This window comes from Sminthopsis crassicaudata, chromosome 5 (genome assembly GCF_048593235.1).
Source record: "Sminthopsis crassicaudata isolate SCR6 chromosome 5, ASM4859323v1, whole genome shotgun sequence".
Lineage (NCBI taxonomy): Eukaryota > Metazoa > Chordata > Mammalia > Dasyuromorphia > Dasyuridae > Sminthopsis > Sminthopsis crassicaudata.
The window spans coordinates 187,755,940-187,777,770 of record NC_133621.1 but is presented as its reverse complement, the minus strand read 5'-3'; the positions used below and the strand labels follow the sequence as shown (position 1 = coordinate 187,777,770).

The 21,831-nt window shown below is 45.5% G+C and overlaps 2 protein-coding genes and 1 long non-coding RNA gene across 4 annotated transcripts in view; 1 reads left to right on the top strand and 2 right to left on the bottom strand.

Annotated features, from left to right (window-relative positions):
• Positions 1-309: 309 nt before the first annotated feature.
• On the bottom strand, positions 310-12,424 carry P3H3 (prolyl 3-hydroxylase 3). Of its 2 annotated transcripts, XM_074269057.1 has the most exons (15): positions 11,707-12,419; positions 9,626-9,778; positions 8,524-8,740; positions 8,284-8,415; positions 7,580-7,716; positions 6,473-6,562; positions 6,209-6,261; positions 5,969-6,036; positions 5,682-5,806; positions 5,390-5,485; positions 4,665-4,815; positions 4,272-4,389; positions 4,011-4,086; positions 2,524-2,664; positions 310-1,009 (listed from the first exon to the last, which is right to left on the bottom strand). In XM_074269057.1, the coding sequence occupies exons 1-15, from the start codon at positions 12,181-12,183 to the stop codon at positions 839-841; spliced, it is 2,205 nt and encodes a 734-aa protein (XP_074125158.1). In that variant the 5' UTR covers positions 12,184-12,419; the 3' UTR covers positions 310-838. The 2 variants fall into 2 exon arrangements, with proteins under 2 accessions (XP_074125158.1, XP_074125159.1); XM_074269058.1 differs by lacking the exon at positions 2,524-2,664 and having other exon boundaries at positions 11,707-12,424.
• Positions 12,425-13,398: 974 nt separating this feature from the next.
• Positions 13,399-17,399, bottom strand: GPR162 (G protein-coupled receptor 162). Its single transcript, XM_074269059.1, is given in 6 exon segments — positions 13,399-14,170; positions 14,996-15,153; positions 15,900-16,089; positions 16,531-16,740; positions 16,742-17,023; positions 17,025-17,399. Coding segments are annotated over 6 exon segments (1,734 nt in total). The 3' UTR covers positions 13,399-13,651.
• Positions 17,400-17,841: 442 nt separating this feature from the next.
• The window catches only part of LOC141543596 (uncharacterized), a 48,517-nt gene continuing 44,527 nt past the window's right edge, over positions 17,842-21,831 (top strand). Inside the window, exon 1 of the long non-coding RNA XR_012482475.1 lies at positions 17,842-19,183. This is a non-coding gene — a long non-coding RNA (uncharacterized LOC141543596). The remainder of the gene's footprint in view (positions 19,184-21,831) is intronic.

The following is a 21,831-nucleotide window of genomic DNA, read 5'->3' as shown; positions in this document are numbered from 1 at the left end:
CTCGGTGTTAGGCATCCACAACTACCTCCCTCCTCTCAGCATCCCATACGGTCCTGTCCTAGGTGAGCAGAGTGGTTAGTCAGAATGTCCTGGAATCCATTAAAACCTTGGTAGAGAAGAGTAGGGCTGAAGATTGAGACACAAAAGGAGGGATGATTTGAGGCCTGGACCACTTGCTTGAGCAGAACAGGTGACAGATTTCATTAACAAATCTAGAAGCATTAACTCAGCCTCCTAGAATGAAGGCAGCTTTCAACACAGAAAACCATCTTTACATTCACATTTACATTCATAAGTAACACAAACCTTGGGATTTGAATGTCCTTTATTGCTTTGTGTAACAGGGGATGATCTCCCACTCTTTCTCTTTTCCCTCCCTGCCCCCAAAGCACTCAAGCATTTTCTGCTCTCCTCTCACTTAGGAAAAGAAGATCTCCCTCTACAAGTGAGGCCATATGTTTAGCCCCCATCCCTCTCCCATCACTTGATAGAGGTGAAATGCTCCATTGTTCTTTTTGTCCCCCTGAAGGGTTATATGTGGGGTTGGGGAGGTCAGTATGCTCATGAAGCCATACTCTTCCAGATTCTGAGATATTTGGCCCATGATATTACCTCTCCTCCCACTTCACATACTTGCAATCCAACCTTCATAACAGAAGTTCTACCCCACTGATCCTTGAAGAAAGAGGGGACCTTTCTCTGTTCAGTTAATTATGACCTAGGAGGCAATTGATGTTGACTCATTATGTCAATAGGTAGCTGTGTGGTTCTTGGAATTAATTCACCACCACCACTTTGATTGGAATGTCTCTTAAGTAATCTTGTCTCCTTCATCCCTTCAAAGCTCTTCCCGAGACCGAGCAGGATGTTGCCTTCTGACTTCCAATCGGGCTTGCTGTGGTCTCTTTCCCAAAATACTGGGAGGCTCTGGGGAGGAGTCCCCACTGGGGATTTCCCCCTCTTCAGATTTGTCCGATTCCAGTAGCAGCATCTCAGCCTCTGCACGGTCCTGATTGAGGGATATAGAAAAAAAAAGTCAATGAACCTTTATTAAAAGTTATCTCCTATGATTCAGGGCAGTTCCAAAAGTCTTATGATGAAGAAAGCCATCTACCCCCAGAGAGAGGACTGTGGGAACTGAGTTTAGATCACAGCATAGTATTTTCACTCTTTTTATTGTTGTTTGCTTACATTTTGCTTTCTTTCTCACTTTTTTCCTTTTTGATCTCATTTTTTCTTGTGCTTCATGGTGATTGTGGAAATATATATTAAAAAATTACATGTTTAACATATACCGGATTGCTTGCCATCTAGGAAAGGGGGTGAGGGAAAGGAGGGGGAATCTGGAACGCAAGGGTCAGTGTTGAAAAATTGTTTATGCATATGTTTTGAAAATAAAAAGCTTTAATAAAAAAAGTTGTCTCCTAGAAGAAGTGTATCAGCCACCAACTAATGAAGGAATCCTCTCTGTAATATCCTTGTTATTCTGTTGAGTCACCCACCCTCTGTTTAATTAAACACTTCCAAGAACAGGAAGCATACCTTATTGTTAGATAGCTCTGATATCATCAGTCAGAAATTTTTTTCTTATATTAAACAGAAAATTATTTGTCTATGATATGTTCACATTGATCCTGGTTCTGCTCTTTGGAACTACATAAAATAAATCTAATCCATTATCCAAGTGACAATCCACTAAATATTTGAAGACAGTTCTCATATCTTGAGACTCTTCTTCAGTTTAAACACTTCTACTTCACTCAGCCATATTTTATATTATCTCATATTTTCATGTATTACCTCATATTTTTCTTGCTATTCTGGTTAACCTCTTCTCCAATTTATTTATATTCCTCTCAAAAGATTATTCAGCATAAATACTTGATATGGGCTGACCCAGTATAGAATGTAATGAAATGGTTATCTCCCTCTCTTATTTCTAATTCTATTTTTCTATTAATATAGATTAAGATCAAGTCATCTTATTTGGCTACTACTTTTCATTACTGACTCATATTGAGCCGGTAGTAAACTAAAACTATTGCCTTTTCACATAACTTTATCTATTTTTTTCCTATCCTATATTTATTAAAATGATTAATTTTTTTCCATTTGTCATTTAATATATTATTTTCCTGATTCAGCTTACTCTAATTTGCATTAGTTGAAATAAAGCTTTCCATACTTTTCTGAATTCTTAGTATTTATCATTTCTTATAATACAACAATATTCCATTATGTTTGTTTATCACAGTTTATTCAGGCATACCTCAGTTGATAAACATATGCACTGTTGCCAGTTCTTTCTTATCATAAAAGGTTCATCTATAAATATTTTGACAGATGTAGCACCTTTCTTTCTGTCTTTGACCTCTTTGAGGTATGGATAATATAATCTCTAGATAAAAGCATATGGACATTTTAGTCACTTTCTTAGCATAATTCTAAATTATACACATGATTTTTTAACTGAACCCTCCCATCAGAACCATTCTATGCCCTTATTCTCCTGTCTCCTCTCACCTGTTCCATATGCTCTGAGGCCCAAGTGTGCCATAGTGCTAAGGTGCATCTCCGTCCCTTTGTCACAGCCCATACTCCATGGGGATTCTCTCCCCCAGAACTGAAGGCCACAAGGCGTCCACACTGAGGGCGAACTTGGGCCTGGGAATCAATAGTAGGGTGGGAAGGGGAGAAAAGAATGATTGTCACACTTCCAGAAACTCATCTTCCCTTTACATTCTATATAACAATGGCCTGCCACAGGGATAGACCGATAAACAAGTCACCACTTCCCCCTCATTTGTGCCATAGCCTACGTTCAAAACAAAGGCTAACAGGATAAAGATGGTTTCTGTAGTCTCAGACCTGGAATAAGGCATGGAAACATGTAGAATGAGTCTCCTAGAACGCCTAGCTTTCCCTCAGCCCCACACACCAGTGGGACATCAACCAAGGAACTATAAAACAACAATAAACAACATCAACAGAAACATCGAGGCAATGAAGCAGAACTTAGTTAAAAGAATGTGGTAGACCTCACTCTCTTCAGAACTCAGTGTGTTGGGAATAGTTTCACTGGCTCCCTCCCCCTGTCACATCCCAGAGAACAATGGCTACAATCCCTCTCATCTTCAAATGTAGGGCAAAGGGAAAAATACCAGCAAGTTTCATCCCAGAACATAGGAATCCTGAGCACCAGGGCAGAAAGGCAGATATATGGGACCTGAGGGGAAGGGGAGCCCCAGATTGTTCATCCTCTATTCCAAAGGCTTTGTTCTGGGATATAACTCTTCCTGTTTTCATATTCTATTTATTCTTGGTATTTTTAATCTCCTAAAAAGGAGATATTAAAAAGGAGTGTGAAGCCACTTAGTAGGATAGAGCTAAGGATAAAATTAGGCTAAAAAAGGGAAAGGAACTTTAGAAAAATCTTGCCTTTTCACCTTCTCCTCCCTCCCTCTCAAAGAGGCAATAGAAAATAAGTAGACTTAACCAATCATAGATACATCTATCTAGAAATTGGCAAAGGTAGATAAGAAGGAAGTAGACAGCTAAATAGCTGCCCCTTCCTCTCAGTCCCAACTTCTTGTTTCCTTCCCAGGAATTCAATGTTATTATAGAACTGAGACCTTCTTGGGGAGGTAGAAGTGGAGTTCCTTTTCCTATGGACTTGAGACCATTAGGTCATGGGGATGGGTGAGTAGGAGTAGCGACAGTACTAGCAGTAAAATCCCTGAATGAAGCAGGAGGTGGGATACCATGTAGGTTATACTGCCCTCCTCAGTGGGTACCCATTTATATCTCAAAGAAGGAAACATGGCAGAGATCTATGGGTAAGTCCTTATTTACTGGCTGAGAGATAAGGATGGAGGAAGAGAAAATATTGTAGGGAAAGAGTTAAAATAGGCCCAGTCATTTTTTCCTGCATTTGCCTCTGGGCAGCTTCTAATATGAATCCTGACCATTATTCCACCCCTTACCATGTAAGTTCCCCCTTCCCTGCTCACCGTCACAGTGAGGGCATCTGGCTCAGTAAAGAACAGGTCCCCACCCTGGAAGTCATCATTGAGATAAAGGAGCCCACTGAGGAGGGAAAAGGGAAGACAATAAGCCTTTCTTCTACGTGAGGGGACTTTAGAGCTCATCTTGTCCAATTTCTGTATTTTATAGATGGTATGCTAGGGAGATACCCCCATCCCTGAAGACTGCCTTATGAAAACTATGGAGGAGGGCATATAGGCTAGCCTTCAACCCACCCTCATCCCCACCTGTAGTCCCGGTAAGTATATGCTGGAGGCTCCTTCCAGCACTCCCCACTGTAAGGGTCCAAGAGACAGTTGTCAGCATGAACTGGGTGGCTTAGGTCCATCCGCTGTTCTTGCTCCCCTGAAATGCAGAGACATTGAGTAGAAATGCACATGTCCTTTCTTTCCTTCTCTCCCTATTGCATGTAGTTACATCTCAATGGGTCACTGAGGATGGACATTTTCCCTAGAGCCAGAAATATTTCCCAGGAAGACCCCCAGAAGAGATCTTCTTGGATTGAGGAGAAAAAGGAGCACACACTCAAGCATGTGGGGGATCTTAAGAGTATCAAGGCCAGGAGAGGAGGCTTTGAGAAGGGGTGAGGGCACTAGGTGAAAGGAAACCTTAGTAAATACCATCAATGGCACTTCGACACACTAGGTGAGTGAAGGAGAGATGTAGGGGCCACTGCGGGGAGAAGTATGCTTGGGTCAAGTTCCGTGCCCTCTCACTAACTTCCAGCAACAGTTTAGCTCCATGTCTGTCCACAGCTCCAGCCCGGGCCAGCTGCAAAGAAGACGTGGGTTGAAAGAGCAAAGAAAAGTAATAGAGAGGGGAGAAGCCTCAGTTTTCTTTTCCCAACAAAGAATCTTCTTGGGTTTACTTCTTGCTAAAGTTTCTAAACTCCAAGGTTTCCTGACAGCCTACTTTTGATTGTTCAATCTTTCAATCATGAATGATTCTATGTGACCTCATGGACAAAGTCCATGGAGTTTTCTTGGTGATGATAAAGGAATGGTTTGCTATTTCTTTCTCCTCTGTTTCCTCACTTTACAGCTGAGGAACCAAGGGAAATAGGGGTTAAGTAACTTGTCCAGTCATATGATATCTGAGGTCAGATTTAAATTAAGATCTACCTGAATCTAGACCCAGACCTCTATCCATTGTATCCCCTAGCTGCCCCTGCCAGCCTCTTTAAGATCCTTAAAATCTGCTTACCTCTATCAAATTTGGAATATAAGCCTCAGGCATCTGAGTTAGAGCAGCCCATCCCTCATCACTGAGCAAATTTCCCAAGTCCCTGGTATGTCATCTCTCTCAAATCTCAGGAAAGGACTTAGAAACATGGGCCCTTTCTCACCTGGGCAGCCCTGAGTACTGTGAGCCCCTCAAAAAGCTCATGAGGAGTGTGTGGAGAACGCCGACTCCGGTACCCATCTCCCATCTTAGCCGCATCCTAAAGGACACAGAAAGGCCATAGGATGACTATGGTACTAATTCTTCATCCATCCACAAATTATTGCTGATTTCACTCTACACTCTCTGCTATGGGAACTCCAGAGGCATCCTTCGCTGGGTTCTTGTTGGAAGTTAGAGATCACTGAGGTCCTGTAATTCTTTCCCCCACATCTTGCTTTCTTTTCTTCCTTTACCTTAGCCAACTGCAGCAGGATTTCACACTCAGCAGGAGTGAGCAGCCCATCCAGCACTGCCCTCTCAGAACCATTCAGCTGCCCTGCATCTTGGGTTAAGGTCACACCCTCCAAAAATTGGATATCTGGGATGGAAACAGGAGTAAGCTGAGAGAATGAAGAACTAGGGACCCCAGGATGGGGGATTCCAACAGTGCTTGGGGCACACACAGGACAATGTCAATTGGTGAATTTAAAGTTCCCATTCCCATATGTTTCCCTCTTTTTCACACCTCTCTGGAACTCACCCCTCCACTTTGCCAAGGACTCTGGCTCTGGAAGTTTGGAGTCCCAAGGCCTCTTCTCTGGATCCTCTCTCCAGGGAAAGACACATGTTCAGTTAGAGGAGGGGAGATCCCAGAGACACTTTGAAAGATCTATCCCCTCTCTCTTCTCCCAGGAGCTCTAACCCTAATCTTATCTTTACCCTTTTCCCCTCTTCCCCAACTTCCCTTTCCTATCCACCTCCATCATGAAACATCTCCTACCTAAGCTTTTTCCTCAGTTCCTCAGGGATAACGTCATCTGGGGTCCAAGAATCCTATAAGGATTAGAAATAAAACCTTTATCTCCAAACCACTGCAGCTACCCTCTCTCCCCCCCCCAAAATTCCTTATCCTTTGGGACAACTTTGCCTTGTACTTCTTGCCCATATGTCCTTGCAGGATTTTCATAATAGTGGACATCTTTGGGGTGGAAAGTAACCCTAATCCCAACCCTCCACAGAAGACATTCAGGGGGATATCACTCACAGGATCTTTGAAACTGGTCCCCAGGTGTACCATGGCATAATATAGCAGTTTCTTCTCCCCCAAGGATTGAAGAACAAAATGTCGAATGTCCTAGGAGTGTTGGGGAAAGAACATTGAAAGAACATTCAAAGTCTAGATAAGAAAATTCCTTATCATCTGGGAATCCAGACAAGAGGAACAACATGGGCCAAGAAGGTTACAGAGTAAAAATGAAGGGCAGTTCCAGGTCAGAAAGAATACTTATACCCAGAAAGAAGATTAGGAAATAGATTCTGGAGGGGATCAAGAACATCCCAAATCTAGCCGTGTTGCCATCCAGAATCTGCTTCAAGTTAGCATCTTCTTAATTTGGCCTAGTGTCCAAAACAGACAAAATGGAGATTTAAAAAAAAAAAAACTGTGAATTTTGGGACTCTGTCTGACTCAGGATAGTATTCTGTTCTCTCTGAATCTGTCCATTTCTATGTTTCTGTAGACTTTTGCTTTGGATTTACTCTTCATCTTAATTTCCTAGTAAAACTCTTTTGAAAAAAATTCTAGGGGCAGCTAGGTGGCACAGTGGATAGAGCACCAGACCTGAAGTCAGGAGGACCTGAAGTCAAATCTTACCTCAGACATTTAACACTTTCTAGCTGTGTGACCCTGGGCAAGTCAGTTAACCCCAATTGCCTCAGGAATTTGTATTAATCTAAACAGAAAAGAGATTTATCTACACTTAGCCCAAGATGACTTTGGAGATCAAAGCAAACCTAGAGAAACCATCCTGATGATGGTAGGGCATGCTTTGATTCCTTATACATATAGATGGAAGTAGGGCAGATAAAGAAGTCAAAACTTAGGCTAGACTGTTCATTGGCTCTAAGAATTTTGCCTTTATACTCTTCCCTATCCCTCCTCCATTCACAGTTCTTTCCCAGATCTCAGATATACTCAGATGGTTTGATTATTTTAATCTCCTATACCAGAAGTTCCAAAGGAGCTAAAACTGGAGAATGGAGTCCAGAGTAATAATACAAGTTTTGGAGACAATGTTCTGTTGGCAATGTTAATGTAAGTTAGGTGCTTAGTTTAGGTTTTGAGCTGTTGGGACCAAGAATTACAGCTTACCTCTCTGGCACTAAGGTCAGGACTCTGCTCTCCCAACAGCTTCTGGTATTTATTCAGGGCTCCTTTCACAGCCTCATCATCAGGATAGAAGAGCAGGATGCTCAAGGCATTTTCCACTGCCTGGGAGAGATTCCCCACTGGAGATGAAGAGATGGGGGCAAGGACAGAAAAAACATGTAGGATAGCTTTAATGGAAAGACACATGACAGGAGTGATGGAGATGCAAAGTCTGACAAGCAAAGATGGAGCTACAAATAGACAAGAGAGGAATTGAGAACAATAGCAAACATGCCGGCTATGCTGGGAATATGGACCAATCATAATGATTCTGAACCCTCCTCCTTACCCACCTCCTGCTGACACTATCACTCCCACTTGGGGAAGGTTTTCTGTGTCTGATACCTTTAAAATCTGACTTCCAACTTACCTATTTCAAGAAAAGAGCAAAGAAGAGAACAGATAGAAGGAAAAAAAGCAAGGTATAGGAATTAAGGCTAGAAAGAGCTGTACAGAACATTTCCAGGGCTTTCTCATCTGCTCCAAAGACAACTGGAGGCAACCCTGAAGGAAATAAAAACAGAAAAGCACTACACAGCTAGAGAAATGGAAAGGTGTGATTTAAGGAGCTCCCATTTGGACAAGTTTTGCTACCTCTAGTTAAAAGCCAAGAAAAAAAAGTCGTCCCCATTCCCAACTCTACTCACCTTGAGCATGGGCTTCCTGTAGCTGCCATAGCTGGCTAGGCAGGAAGTCTGATATGGGGGAGCTCTGGCCAGGCCGTGTGGCTACAGCCCCAGGACAGCGCTGCCGGCACTGCAGAACTTTGATCCAATGTCCTGGGGGAGGAAGAAGGGACATTGACTCTGGAAGATCCAGCCTCTCCCTAACACATGTTCTTATGCTTTCTTCCAATAAATAACCCTTCCCCTATCCCAGACTCAAACCTGCAATGGCTTCATAGAGGCCATTCTGGCTCTCAGGCTGAGCATCTCCTTCCTCCTCCTTCTCCTCGTCCTCTGTGAGCTGCTCCTCTGGTCCCTCACATTCTGCTCGACAGTTCTCCATCTGGGCCAAGCTCTCCCTGAGGGCCTCTTCCAGGAGAGGCAGTGCTGCTGCTACCTCCTGTTTCTTCAGCAGTTCCACACCCTCATCATATGCCACCTAAGGAAAGGGAGCAGGGATTCAAGGTGTGGTCCTAAGTACCACCTATAGAGGGCTCAGATAGTGACAATTAGGTGATTCAAAGAGTAGAGCGCTGGGAGTGAAGTTCAGAACCTCAAACACTTACTCAGTGTGTAAATCTGGACAAATGATTTAATCTCTTTTTGCCTCAGTTTCCTCAAGTGTAAATTGGGGATAATAATAGTACCTCCCTCCCAGGGTGATTGTGAAGATAAAATGAGATAATCTTTGTAAAGACCTCAATACAGTGATTAGCACATAATAACTGCTATTTAAATGTTTGTTATTAGTACTATTAACTACAAAACCCATTTTGTCTAGCAGTATAACCATGAAAAAATTATTAACTTTCCATAGCTTTATTTTGCTCATTTGAAACATGGTAATAATGTTATTAGCAAACGCTATTTCACAAAGTTGCTACAAGCACTATGTGAATATTAAGCAATTGTTATTTTTTTTTTGTAGGTCTTGCGGAAATACATAGCATAGAATAGATACAAGAGCCAGAAACAGTGGAAAGAGTATCTTAGCAGTCTGAAATAAGTTTCATTTGGAGACCTGGTTCTCCTCCAGCAAATGCTACTTTATAACTCACTTGGGAGAAAGGAGATGAAAGATGGTCTCAGAATCAATGTTAAATTTCATCAAAGTTAAAATTCAAAGGGACCCTAATCCAAACTCTTCAGATGGTAAAATGATTCACTCAAGCAAGGTCATTGTTGCTTTGTATCAGAACTGAGGCTGGAAACCAGATCCCACCTTCTCCCAGGCCATCAGAGGAGTCTTTCTATTACAACTCTGGCAAGATGAGGAGTAGATAACAGAAGCAGAGAGTGGGTTTGGTTGGAGAAGGTAACTCACCCAGTGAAGGGGATTCTCAAGGTCCCGGAAGCTCTGACGACGCACCCCAGACATTCGATGATACTTCACCATGTCTTCCCGGATCTGGAGGTGCTTTGGATTTGCCACATAGAAGGTGTGAGCTGCTGCCACTGCCAGGTCCAGTTTCTTCAGCTTTGAGTTGGCCATTGGGAGAATGGAAATGGAGCTGTGAGAGGGGAAGTTCCTGCTCTTTCTAAATAGTCATTCCACCCTGGAGCAATGTCTTAGATCCCTCCCCACTGGATATCACCTCATAATCAAGACAGTTTGCCTCCCCTTCGCATCCCACACATCCAGACTCTGGAGCAGGCTCCTAAACTACCTGTTGGTTATTCTCCTAGAACCTACTCAAAATCAAGGTGCAGAATCCTGCCTCTATACATTTATCAGTCTTCTCCCCCTTGCTGAGGATTACTGTCCTCTCTCTCTCTCCCCCCCCATTTCAAATAAGTTTTTCTATGGAAAACATTCCACATCAATGAGGATGGTCCTGTGTAACTATCTATTGACAAGCTCTAAAGCTCTTTCAGCTTTCAGATGATCTTAGAGGTCATCCTTTTCTAGTCCAACCCTTCATTTTAAGCCTTGATTTGGAGTCAGAAGAAATCTGGGTTCAGATCCCACCAAGAGCTTTTACCTAGCTGAGACCATTGGTTGAGCCATTCAGCTTAAATGAACTTCAGTTTCCTCAACTATAAAATGAGGATAAAAATATCTTGTGACTCCCCCCATAACATTGTAGTGAGAGTTAAATTAATATACCCATGTTATCAACTATTACTTATGAGAAAAGAAATGTCCAAAAGGGGGGAAAGTGATTTAGGTCACAAAAGAACAACTGACCCAAACTTAGGTTTCTTGATTTCTAATCCAGAGCTAAGCTTGGGGGCTTTGGGGTAAAGAAATATTAGGGGGTGCAGCTAGATGATGCGGTAGATAGAGCACCAGCCCTGAAGTCAGGAGGACCAAATCTGGTCTCAGACACTTAACACTTCCTGGCTGTGTGACTCTGGGAGAGTCACTTAACACCAATTGCCTTAAAAAAAAAAAAGAAAAAGAAAAAGAAAAAGAAATATTAAGGCATCAGATCAGGCTGAAATGGGGCAACATTACCATCAGGTATTAGGTTGAGTGGGATGGGCAAAACAAGGAAAAATGAGAAAACACCCTCCCCCCCCCCCACAATTCCCTGCATTAGTGAAAGGGGTAAACTGGGGGAGGGGATTGGAAACTAGTCCCAATTGAACATGTAGGATTTTAGGACCCCGAAGTGAGTTTAAAAGGTGGATCAGACGGCCTGTGGTGCTAGGCAGAATAGGAATCCAGGCCACATAAGCAGAAAGAGCAGGAAACCGTATTTTCCATCTCCACCCTCTCCTCCTTCACCAGCCTCAGGAATCCGGTCACTCAGCCTTCTTCCCCTCATCCTGTCTTGTCCTAACATCCTCGTTCTCCCAACTTCCATCCCTAACCCCAGATTCGCCTCGGTCCTTCTCTGGAACCTCTTTCGGGCCCTAACATCTCATTCCCTTCCTTTCTTCCCCAAAAATCTTCTAACCCTATTTTTCTGGATCTAATTTTTACAAAGTCGATAATCATTCCTACATTAGTTTTGATGTAGTGCAGTGGAAAGGGCTCTCAGATTCGAGTTCTACCCCTTATAACCGGGGTGGCTTTGGGCAAACTAACGTCATAATCTTTCTGGGCCCGCAACCCTCTTCTGTAATTTGAGGAGGGATGTATTAGAATGGGGAATGCATTAGAGAATCCTCAAATGGTTCGCCTCCCCTTGCATAGTCTCTCTAATATTACGCCCTCTGGCTTTTGTTTTCAGAGGATCGTAGAATTTCGTGCAGGAAGAAACCTTAAAATCTAGCACAGCTAGCACTTAACGCATGAGGAAACTGAGGCCCAGTGAGATGCACTGATTTGTCTCAGGCTACACAGGTAAGGCACGGAGAGGAGCAGAGTCGTATTCGAACCTCCAACCCTGCTGGCTCCAGGAGAACCTGCACTCCAAAGAATGAGAGCCGTTCCCCCACCTCAGCCCTTGCCCGCACCTGGTAGTAGGCCCTCTGCAAGTAGTTGTAGGGCTCCCGGCGGCGGAAGGCATCCTGGAGCGCACGCACCGTTCGGTGCCCCGCGGCGCCCCTGGGTCCCAGCCTTCGGGCCGCGCACTGGCTCACGCATTCGGCTCGGCGCAGCGCGGCGCGGAGCAGCAGCCTTTCCCAGGGCCCTGGGCTGAAGTCCGAGCCGGGGTCGTTCGGGGGGACTGGGGGCAGCTCGGTCCCCGGCTCCGCCGCGCACCGTGCCCCGCAGTCCCGCCTCGCGCGGCCCACTTCGGCCCTGCTTCTCAGCGCCTCCCGAAGGAGCGCGACCGCCCGCTCCCAGGCCCCTGCGGCATAGGCGCGCAGCCCGTCCGCGTACAGCAAATCTGGGGACTGGAGAGGCGTTAGCCCGGGCAGCTGCGGCAGGCCTGGGGGCTCCGCGCAGCCCCGAGGTGGAAGGAGCAGTAGGAGAAGGAGGAGCGACAGCATGATGTGGAGGTTCGGCAGGAGAAGGAGACAGAGGAAAGGCAGGAATGTAAGAGGGAGGGGAGAGGAAGGAGAGAGAGCTAGAGAGGAAGCGAGGGGGATGGGGAAGGAGAAAGAAAGAGGGAGAAAGCAAGACGATAGAGAAAAGAAAGGAGAGATAGAATGGGACAGAGCAGTTCTTTCCACTGGGATGATTAAGAGAGAATGAAGAGAGAACCAGAGGGAGAGAGAAAAGAATTGGAGAGAGGGAAGAATTGGATATGGAAAACATGTAAAAAAAAAAAAAAATTAGGGAACTTGGGTCAGGGGAGAGAAGGAGGGAGATTCGTCCTTTTGGAGGAGGGAGGGAGGAGTAACTCCCAGATCCTTCAGGTTCTGGGTGAGAGAGATGCACCATAGAGTGAGAGTTAAGAATTGGATAATGGATTGATGGGAGACTGTCCCCATCCGAGCAAGCAAGGGGATGTTCTGGGGGTGGCTGCTTGGCTCAGGACAGCTGTAATGCAGCCCTTTAAGACGAGAAATAAGAGTTTTTGCACTGACTACTAGTAATAATACTACTAATATTAGTAATAGTAATCAGCGGAATGGGCTATCCCATGGTATTAAATCAAGTAAGAGCATCTTTTACTAGAGAAATAATGTCCAAAATGAAGCTGGAAGGAAGCAGAAATAGCATGAAGGCCTTTTTTCCCTGTGCATACAAATGAGTTCCCCACATCACTTTTAACAAACCACTCTATATACATAAATTTCTTTTATTTGTGATCTTGACTCCTCTGGGAACTTGGAGTCAGAATCCTTGAATTTAAGTGCCAGCACTTAATAGCTGTATGACCTTGAACTCTTTCTAAGATCCTTAGGTTTCTCATCTATAAAACATGGAAAACACTTTTACCACCTGTCTCAGGGTGATTATGAGCAAACAACTCTGGGAATTGCATCTATATACAATAGAGTGATTGATGGGTGGGGCCCGGAATATATGCATGTGAGACTGTGTTTGTGACTCTGTGTGGTGTGTGTGTGTGTGTGTGTGTGTGTGTGTGTGTCTTTGTCTATCTGGATCTCCATAATCCTTTCTTCCTATGTTAGGGAGTTAAGGCTTTTAAAAACCTTAGAACTCTATATAAATGTGAGTTATTCCTTTGACCATTACCATCACCACCACCTCTGCCGCCACCGCCCATACCCACCAAGACACAGTGGCTACAGCTATTTTCACAGTAACACTTCAGATTTTTTAATATGTTGGGCTGGGGATGATGGGAAGTAAGGAGCAGGATCCAGTCTAATAGACATAGTAGTCAGAGCTATGATGCCCCAAATCCAATTCCCCCATTCCCTTCTAAGTCTGCTGTAGACAGCTGTCCTGGGTTCAAGTTTGTGGCCAGTTGTAGACTGAATCATGTCAAGGGAGGTATCTATCCCAGGCTTTCCTCCTTGTAAGTCTGTTGGATTCATCAGGGGCTCACAGGCTCAGCGGGGCAAATATAGGTGTGTTAGGGCCCCAAGTTCCCCCCCAAGCCTGTGGGTCCCCCTCAATTCCAGTGAGGGAGCACCGTCTCCCTGTATATAACCCCATAGACACTCCAGTCACCCCAGTATCAGGGGACCCTAGGGAAAGACGACGGGGTAAGAGACCTGGGGCCCGGGGCCGACGGGGAGAAGGACCTGGGGAAGCAGCTGGAGAAGGCAGGGGTGTCTCATCAATGAAGGTGGTGATCTCATCTCGGAAGAAGCCAGGGCCCCTTGGAGGCCCTCCACCTCCTCCTAGCATCCTGCTTTCCAAGAATTGATGTAAATTGGTCAAAGCTTCAGACTCCTCTTCATCATCTTCCATGCCCCGAAGTGTCCCCAATTCCCTGTTTGAGGATGGGATTATCCGGATGTCATCTGAAGATGACCATTTGTGCAGGAAGGAGCCAGGTGAACGAGGAGTAGAGAAGATGTTGGTCTCATCATGGGATAGTCGTCTGGACAGTGGAACCTAGGAGAGGGGAAAAGGTGAGATCTTGAGGAACTGCATTGAATGATATTTGGAAAAACTCCTGGAATAGAGAAGGATGTACCTGAAGATGGGGAGGGGTGTGTGTGTGTGTGTGTGTGTGTGTGTGTGTGTGTGTGTGTGAATTCTCCATTTCAAAAGTTTTTCTCTGCCTGCATTTCTTTTGGTAGAACTAACTCCAAAATTAATTTCAGGGGATTTCTCCTCTGGTTAGCCTTTCCGTTGAATATATATGCAATTGCACAATACACAACAAACATGCATGCAAACCATATATTAGTTTAGAATAAGACCTTCTTTTTCTCCATCCCAGTTGAGTGTTTTCTATATTGATTTCTTAGTTTCATGAATTTAAAAAAGAATTGAAAGGACCTTAAAGAATATCCAGGACAACATTTTCTTTTTACAAATGAAGAAGCTAATGCCCAAAGAAGTGATTTGGTCATGGTAGAACCTACATAGAAAAATCCCCTAATGCCCCTCTGATTTGTCCTTGTACCTTTTAGGGCTTCTACAGGTAGGAGGAGAATACACCTCACCTCCTACCTCTGACCTGGTCATAGAGAAACCCATTGGATCACTGGGGAGAGGAGTTGGCAAATGGAGACAGAGCCCAATATTCTCCCTTTCCAAGTTCCTGGCCTTCCTTGTCCTTCATGATAGGTATACTGATGAAGAGTACAGGGAAAGAGCTATCTTTTCAACCCAAGCTGACATATCTTGAACTTAGGTACTTAGAACCAAGTCTGAAAATACCCTTACGGATGTGAGGAGATTCGAATACGCTGTCCTTTCTCAGCTCCATACCTGCAAATAGTGGACTCTTTCATGAGGAGGAAATAGCATGTGTCTCCCACTCAGCATTTTCACTTGGGTGGGGTCTTGGCTCCCTGGCCCAGCAGCTCCATTAGCATCAAAACGAATTTTGCAGACCCGGCCATCAGTATAGTCATTGCAGGTTCCATCTTGGGAAGAAAAAGAAGATAAAGTAGGTGATTTCATCTTGAGATCACTCAATGTATACAATTGTTATTGTTCCCAAGATGCCCATGGCTTTGCTTCCCCCACACCTCCTCTTATGATTTGTCCCTTTCCTTCTTGACCCCATCCCTTTGGTTGAAAAAGGAGCTCTGTGTGTGTGTGTGTGTGTGTGTGTGTGTGTGTGTGTGTGTAGCATCTAACCAAGGTAAGCTGTAAATAGATCACAGAGGAGAAAAGAGGTTTAAATGGTAGCAAGGAAAAGGTAGAGAAGAATAGAGGCTCTCTAAATGCGGTATCTTGTATAGGGAGAGGAGGGAGAATATTAGGGACAGAAGAAACAGGGAGTTGGGAGTGGGGGAGAATAAATGCTTAGAAATCAAGCCTGGGAGACTTATCTGCCGGGAGAGTGATTGGTGGTGGGGAAGGTTGAAAGGACCATTAACTCGGTGATGGAGATGTGTCCAACAGAGGGAGCTACAGTGCAGTGTATGGACCATAACCTTGTGCACAAGGAAAGTCAGAGCTTCCAAAAGGGACCATCCCCCTCATTATATAGATGAGAAAACTAAGGCACAGAGAGGGAAAATAAGGCAGGGGCAGGGCCCTTTACAGATATTCGGCAGCAAAGGAGCTGTATATTTAGTAAAATCAGAGTTTAGGCGTCTGTGGGAGTGTTCTCTGTGCAGGGAAGGGACAGTGATCACAGTGGGGAGGGTAGACATCTTCTGACCATCCTCGCCATCCTCCTCGGACATGATAGCCACACACTGCTCCCACACGGTGCGCACATCAGCTCGATAACGCTCACAGGACCAGATGAAGGAGGGCAGGAGCAGAGTCTGTACCATGGAGCACCATAGCACAGCCAGCACCATCCATGGGGGCGCAGAGTCGGACTTCAGTGAGAAGAAGCTCACTGCCTGGGGAAGGAGGGCAGGAGGCTCATCAGAAAGACCGCACAGGGTCAGAGCCATGGTCTCTCCAGCCCAGTCTCCTGCCTCTGACAGTAGGATTTAAGGGACAGTTAGAGGATGAGGTTCTATATCTGGGAGAAAGGAAAAAAAAGATAAGAGAGGAGCACAGGGAAATTACCTAGAGGAAAGTCAAGAAGACTGGGATGGAGAGATGGGGCTCTCAGAGGGAAAGCAGAGCCATAATATAGAGGAACAATGGAGATTTGGAGGGGGGGATAGGAGGGAGTGGGATGTTATAGATTGGGGTGGTGGTAGAAGTGATCTCTATGGAAGGGGATCAAGGGTGGAGAAGTTTCTATTCTAGATGGAGGGAACTACAGGCTAGACAAGGAAGTTGGAGGTTGGATGGCAGGGAGAGGGAGATAGAGTGTGGAATCCTGATCTCACCAGGATGGGCACCCCAGTGAGTGAGTCGTAGAGAAAGACGATGGCGCTGACCAGGTTGGTGACCTGCAGGGACGTCTTGGCTGATTCAGAGCCATCCAGCGAAGACCGACGCTTTCCACGGGCATCCTCCACTACAATGGCTGGAACCTCAAAGGCTGGCCGGGTCCCTAGGCCCCCTGTACCTCCCCCTCTGGATCCCTCTCTACCCCCCCAATTTCCGGGCCCGTCTTGCCCGACGGGGTCGGGCCCATAATGTCTGGTAGAAGGTGATGGCTACACACACCAGCCCCATGACGATGCCTCCAAGCAGCAAGAGGCTAAAGCACACGCCAAAACCCAGCCCGATCTTGGAGACGATGAACTGGCATCCCCGGGCATAATATCGCTCGCCGTTGTTGTGCCAGCCGATGGAAGGCAGCGTGGATAGGATGAAGCTGACCATCCAGATGCCCATGACAGCGTGCAACGCCTGCTTCTTGGCGTTGCTGAGCCGGGTAGTTGACGGGCCAGCGAACCATCCACATCCGGTGATAGGAGAGTGAGGCCACGGTGAAGCAAGTGGCTAGGGCCAGTGTGTAGTAGGTAGAAACAAAAACTTTGCAGATGCTCTCATTCCAGTCGTAGTCAGAAGAGGCCTGGCGTCGGAGTTGCACCACGGCAAAGGTGGTGAGGGGCACTGCTGCCATGAGGATGTGGGTGCCAGCCAGGAAGCAGAGCAATAGTTCCAGGGGTTTGTGTTTCTGCTGCTTGGCTGAGATGCTGAGAATGATCCACGCATTGGCCAGGAGGGCCAGCATTCCACAGGCCAGCCATGACAGGGCATTGGAGCGGAGGGAGGCCTCCTCCATCCCTGTCCCACCCCGAGCCATCCTCCTCTTCTTCCTCTGCCCCCCACACCCCCTGAAATTCTGGGGGGTGGGGGGAATGGATTCACCCAGGAGCCCCACTGAGACTGCCCCCCATGACCCTTATTATCCCCGTTCCCAATTCCCCCCCCCCTAGAATGAGGCAAAAAAGTCCCTGTGGCCTACCCCACTGCCTTGTCCTTCATGGCTCCCCTAAGATGTCATTTGCTGCAGTAGAAAGGAGAAGGAGGAATCCAAGGCTAAGGGTCAAAGGAAACAACCCTCTGCCTCTCTATGGCTTCTCTTTTCTCTCCCTTGAGCGGAGAAAAAGCACCCTTGCTAGGATGCTGGGTGGGATCCTCTGATTTCCATTCCCACCTGCCTTCCTATTGACTCATCTTCCAACAGACTCAGTGGGCTGTGTCTCCTTGGGGTCTCTCCATGGGTGTGAGGGTCTTCAGCAGACAGAACCTTGCTGTGGTAAAGAGAGCTGCAGATAAGCCAGTGCTCCAATTTCCTTTTTCTCAGCTGGTTTCCTGAGCTTCCTTTCTTTCCTTCATTTGAAATCACAAAAGATTGTAACCTGCAGATGTCATTTAATCAATCTCCCTGGTCCTACAATGCAACTCTGGGATCAGTGGTGCTCCTATAAGCTGCTAGGGAAAATGGTATTTCAGTCCTACTCTATCACTTTCCATTTCCCCTTTTTCTTTTAACTTCTCTCAAGAACTCCAGTTCACCCACTTTTCCTATTCCTGTCCTCAAACCCTTTGCCACAATCTAGTTAGCCCATCCACCCCCACTCCACTCTACTAATTTCCTTCCAGATTCACTGATAGGGGAACAGTACATAGCCCCACTGGAGGTTCACAGTAGGTGACAATGTGGGAGGAGGAAGGAGTGGCAGTGAGGAAGGGTATGTATCCTCTCTCCCTTCCCAAACCCTTCATTCCCCTAAGGTTGGTGACTTATCACCCCTTTCCTATCTTCTCAACACTTAACTTTTCCCTTTTTTTGAGGAAGTACGGGAAGAGGAGAATAGAATTGAAGCAGAAGGCAAAAGGACCTGAAGGAGGGGAAACTATTTGACCTCAGAACAGAATCATCCAGAAAGAGACTAGAGAATGGGTGGGTGGAAGTGGAAGAAGAAAAGGGAGAGTTTAGGGAAAGGAAAGAAGAAAGAAAGGGAAAAGTAGATAGGAGATCCAGAGACTGAGAAAAACTAAAGGATTCTCTAGCTAAGGGAAGAGAGTGATGGGAAGGATCTGAAGACATAAAATCTGGGGCCCCACTGGGTGACCTTGTCTCTCTCCTCCCTCTGCTTGGGGTGGGGGTGGGGGGCTGCAGAAGCAATGGGGATATTGATGCTTTACTGCCTTAGGGAGGCAGCTGAAACAAACCAGAGGATCACAATAAGAAGGGGAGAGGGTCTGAGGGAGGCATCAGAAGGGTATAACGAAATTGGGAGAGGTGAAAGGGAAAAGTACAAAAGCAGGAAAACCCAACGGTGGAGGACATTTTTTAGAGAAGAGCCCTTAGCCCCTTTTCTGCACCCTTCCATGAGGTCATATCACCCCCCTTTTTGTTTTCCATATGGAGCCCAGTAATCTGAGTTGCTATGGTGATGGCTAGCTGGGGGGGTGGGGCAACCAGAGTTGGACAGGAGTCCCCCCTCCATTGCCTTACCCCCTACTTTAGACCCTTTCTCATTTTCCCTCCCTTGGCTCTGCTATGGGGGAAGGGGCACCCTTGAAGAAAGAAAAGCTCTAAGGAAGAAAGAGAAATCGAGGATGAAGGACAGAGAGAAGGTGAAAGACAGAGTGGGGAGGGGGGGAAAAGAGATAGAAGGTCAGGGCGAGGATGAGAAACTAGGGAGTCCCCTATGTTCTTATGTTCTTTAGAGAGGTCAGGAATCCGCAACCACCCCCACCCCCCCATGCCAGGAACAGCAGGTGGCCCGGGGAGGAGGGGAACTCAAGGATGGGAAAGGGGAAAGGAAACAGTGTGGGGAGAAAGCAGTGGGAGTGGGTAGTCTAGGGAAGAGGGGTCGGCTTCTTACCTCTGCCTGCTTCAAGCACTGCCATGGAGACTAGAGCATCTCTCCCGTTGCAGCTCCTTCTGCTTGCCCGCCTATTCTCTCTCTCTCTCTCTCTCTCTCTCTCTCTCTCTCTCTCTCTCTCTCTCTCTCTCTCTCTCTCTCTCTCTCTCTCTCTCTCTCTCTCTCTCTCTCTCTCTCTCTCCCTCCTCCCTCCCTCCTCTCTCCACATCTATTTCTTTCTCTTTCTCTGCCCGTCTCTCTGGATCCCCCCCTCCTTACTTTAGCTGTTGCCTGTCAGTCTCAGTAAGGGTGACTGAGGGAATTTTTAATTTGGGGGGAGGAGGGGAGGGAAGGGAGGGCTCTTAGAGGGAAGGATAGATAGGATAGGAGACCTGAAGGCTCTGACTTAGAGAGGGGAAAGCAAAGGGAGAAGCCAGAGAGAAGAGAAGAGGAGGGCCCCATGAGTTGGAGGGAGGGGGTCAGTTTCATTGATGATGTGATGTGTATGTCTCCCCCCCACCTCCCACTCCCTCCGGACATACATACTGAGGCAGCATGCAGCTGGTATTTTTTGTGGGGGCTGAAAGGATGTATCCAGGGAAGGGGGGGGTGAGGAGGATATGTGTCATTGGTGTCACTGTGTATGCATGTGTTTCTGGGCATGGCTTATGGGTGGGTATGTGTCACGATGTGTGCACTGCGGGTTGTGTTGGCAAGTGTAGAACATCCATATTGGTTCTGTGGTTGCTTGTGCAGTGTGTCTGAGAGCTTGTGTGTGTGTGGGGGGAGGAGAGAGAATATGTGCTCACACATACATTATCAACAACACACAGATCCACCAAATATGGATACAAAGAATGTACACAAATCCTTTGATTCCCCTATAGCTGCATGGTTTCCCGCCCCAACCCCAATCTTCTGACAGTCACACAAACAGACATATAGTCTCCCACAGACCCTCACATGCATTTAACACACATTAGGGAAACAAGCTCCACCCTCACCACCTCTTTACCCCATGTCTTCTCCGAGCTGACTGATAAAGTAGGGAGACTCCTGGGAGTTGAAAAGAATCAATCATAGGGATTCTGGATAAGGTTTGTAATTATTGATCAAGCCAGGACTAGTTTCAAGAGCTCTAGAATTGTATTCCACCTTTCTTGTTCTAGTCTAGACATTTGAACCAAAAGAAAGGCAATACATGTCAGTGGAAAAAGCTCTGGAGATGGGATGTGTAGAATCATTAATTCATAGAATATCAGCGTTGGAAAGGGGCTTTAGATTAGCTAATTATATATTATCTGAATAAGATATAAGACATAATATATTAATATAATATCTAATTATATTATATAATTATCTGGATTATCTAATCCAGTCTATCCTCATTTGATAGATGATAATATCAAGATCTGAGTAGATTAAGACACATGGTTGGGGTCAAAAAAATCTTGGCACCTGATTGACGTTAGGCAGATCATTTCCCTTTGTTCACTTTTTCTCATTTGAAAAATGGATTTTGATCATTCTTGTAGCACCTGTTTTACAGGGCTATTTTAGAGCAACATGGTGCATAGTAAGGACACAGACCTTGGAGTCAGAAGACTTTCAGTGTGGCCATAGGCAAGTTAAACCTCTCTAGCTTCAGCACGCATATCTTTAAAATGAGAGTGCTTTCGGGGCAGCTAAGTAGTGGACAGAGCGCCAGCCCTGAAGTCAGGAGGACCTGAGTTCAAATTTGACCTCAGACACTTAACACTTCCTAACATTTCCTAGCTGTGGGACACTGGGCAAGTTACTTAACCCCAATTGACTCAGCAAGAAAAAAAAAAATGAGATTACTTCCAGGGGTTTAATGGATTTTATCATGTAAATTATTAATTATTAGTATTCATCCCTCTCTAGTTTCAGCACTCATATCTTTAAAATGAAGTCACTTCTAGTGAAGCGAATCATGTAAATTATTGTTATTCATTACTATTATTTATCAGAAAATTGTACCATGTAATTCCAAACTGGGCAGCTAGGTGGTGGATAGAGTATAGATGGAGTCAGGAAGACCTGAGTTCAAATTCAACTGTGATTCTGGGGAAGTTATTTAACCTTGTTGGTCTCAGTTTCCTAGTCTGTAACATGAGGGGAAAGAAAGGGCAACCCACTCCAGTATCTTTGCCAAGAAAATCCTAAATGGGATCCTAAAGAGTTGGGACATGCTTGAAATGACTGAACAGTCCCAAACTATTCCTTACCTTTTTTTTTTTTTTTTTAAATATTCTGTTTGGATATTTCAACATTTATAGATATATCAACTATCTTACAAAGAACTTTCCAATTATTTTTTCAATTGTTAATAGAAAAATCCTCTAACTTTGACAACGAGGTACTAATCTTGATCATTTTATTTGACTAAAGTTTTGT

Bases quoted from the DNA above. Each gene is read 5' to 3' on its own strand.
- P3H3 (XM_074269057.1), bottom strand. From the start codon at position 12,183: ATGCTGTCGCTCCTCCTTCTCCTACTGCTCCTTCCACCTCGGGGCTGC. The intron at 8,416-8,523 runs GTTTGAGTCTGG...TTCCTCCCCCAG, and splicing joins CCTCTATGAAGCCATTGCAG to GACATTGGATCAAAGTTCTG. The intron at 4,087-4,271 runs GTGGGGATGAGG...TTCCCTCCTCAG, and splicing joins TATACTTACCGGGACTACAG to TGGGCTCCTTTATCTCAATG.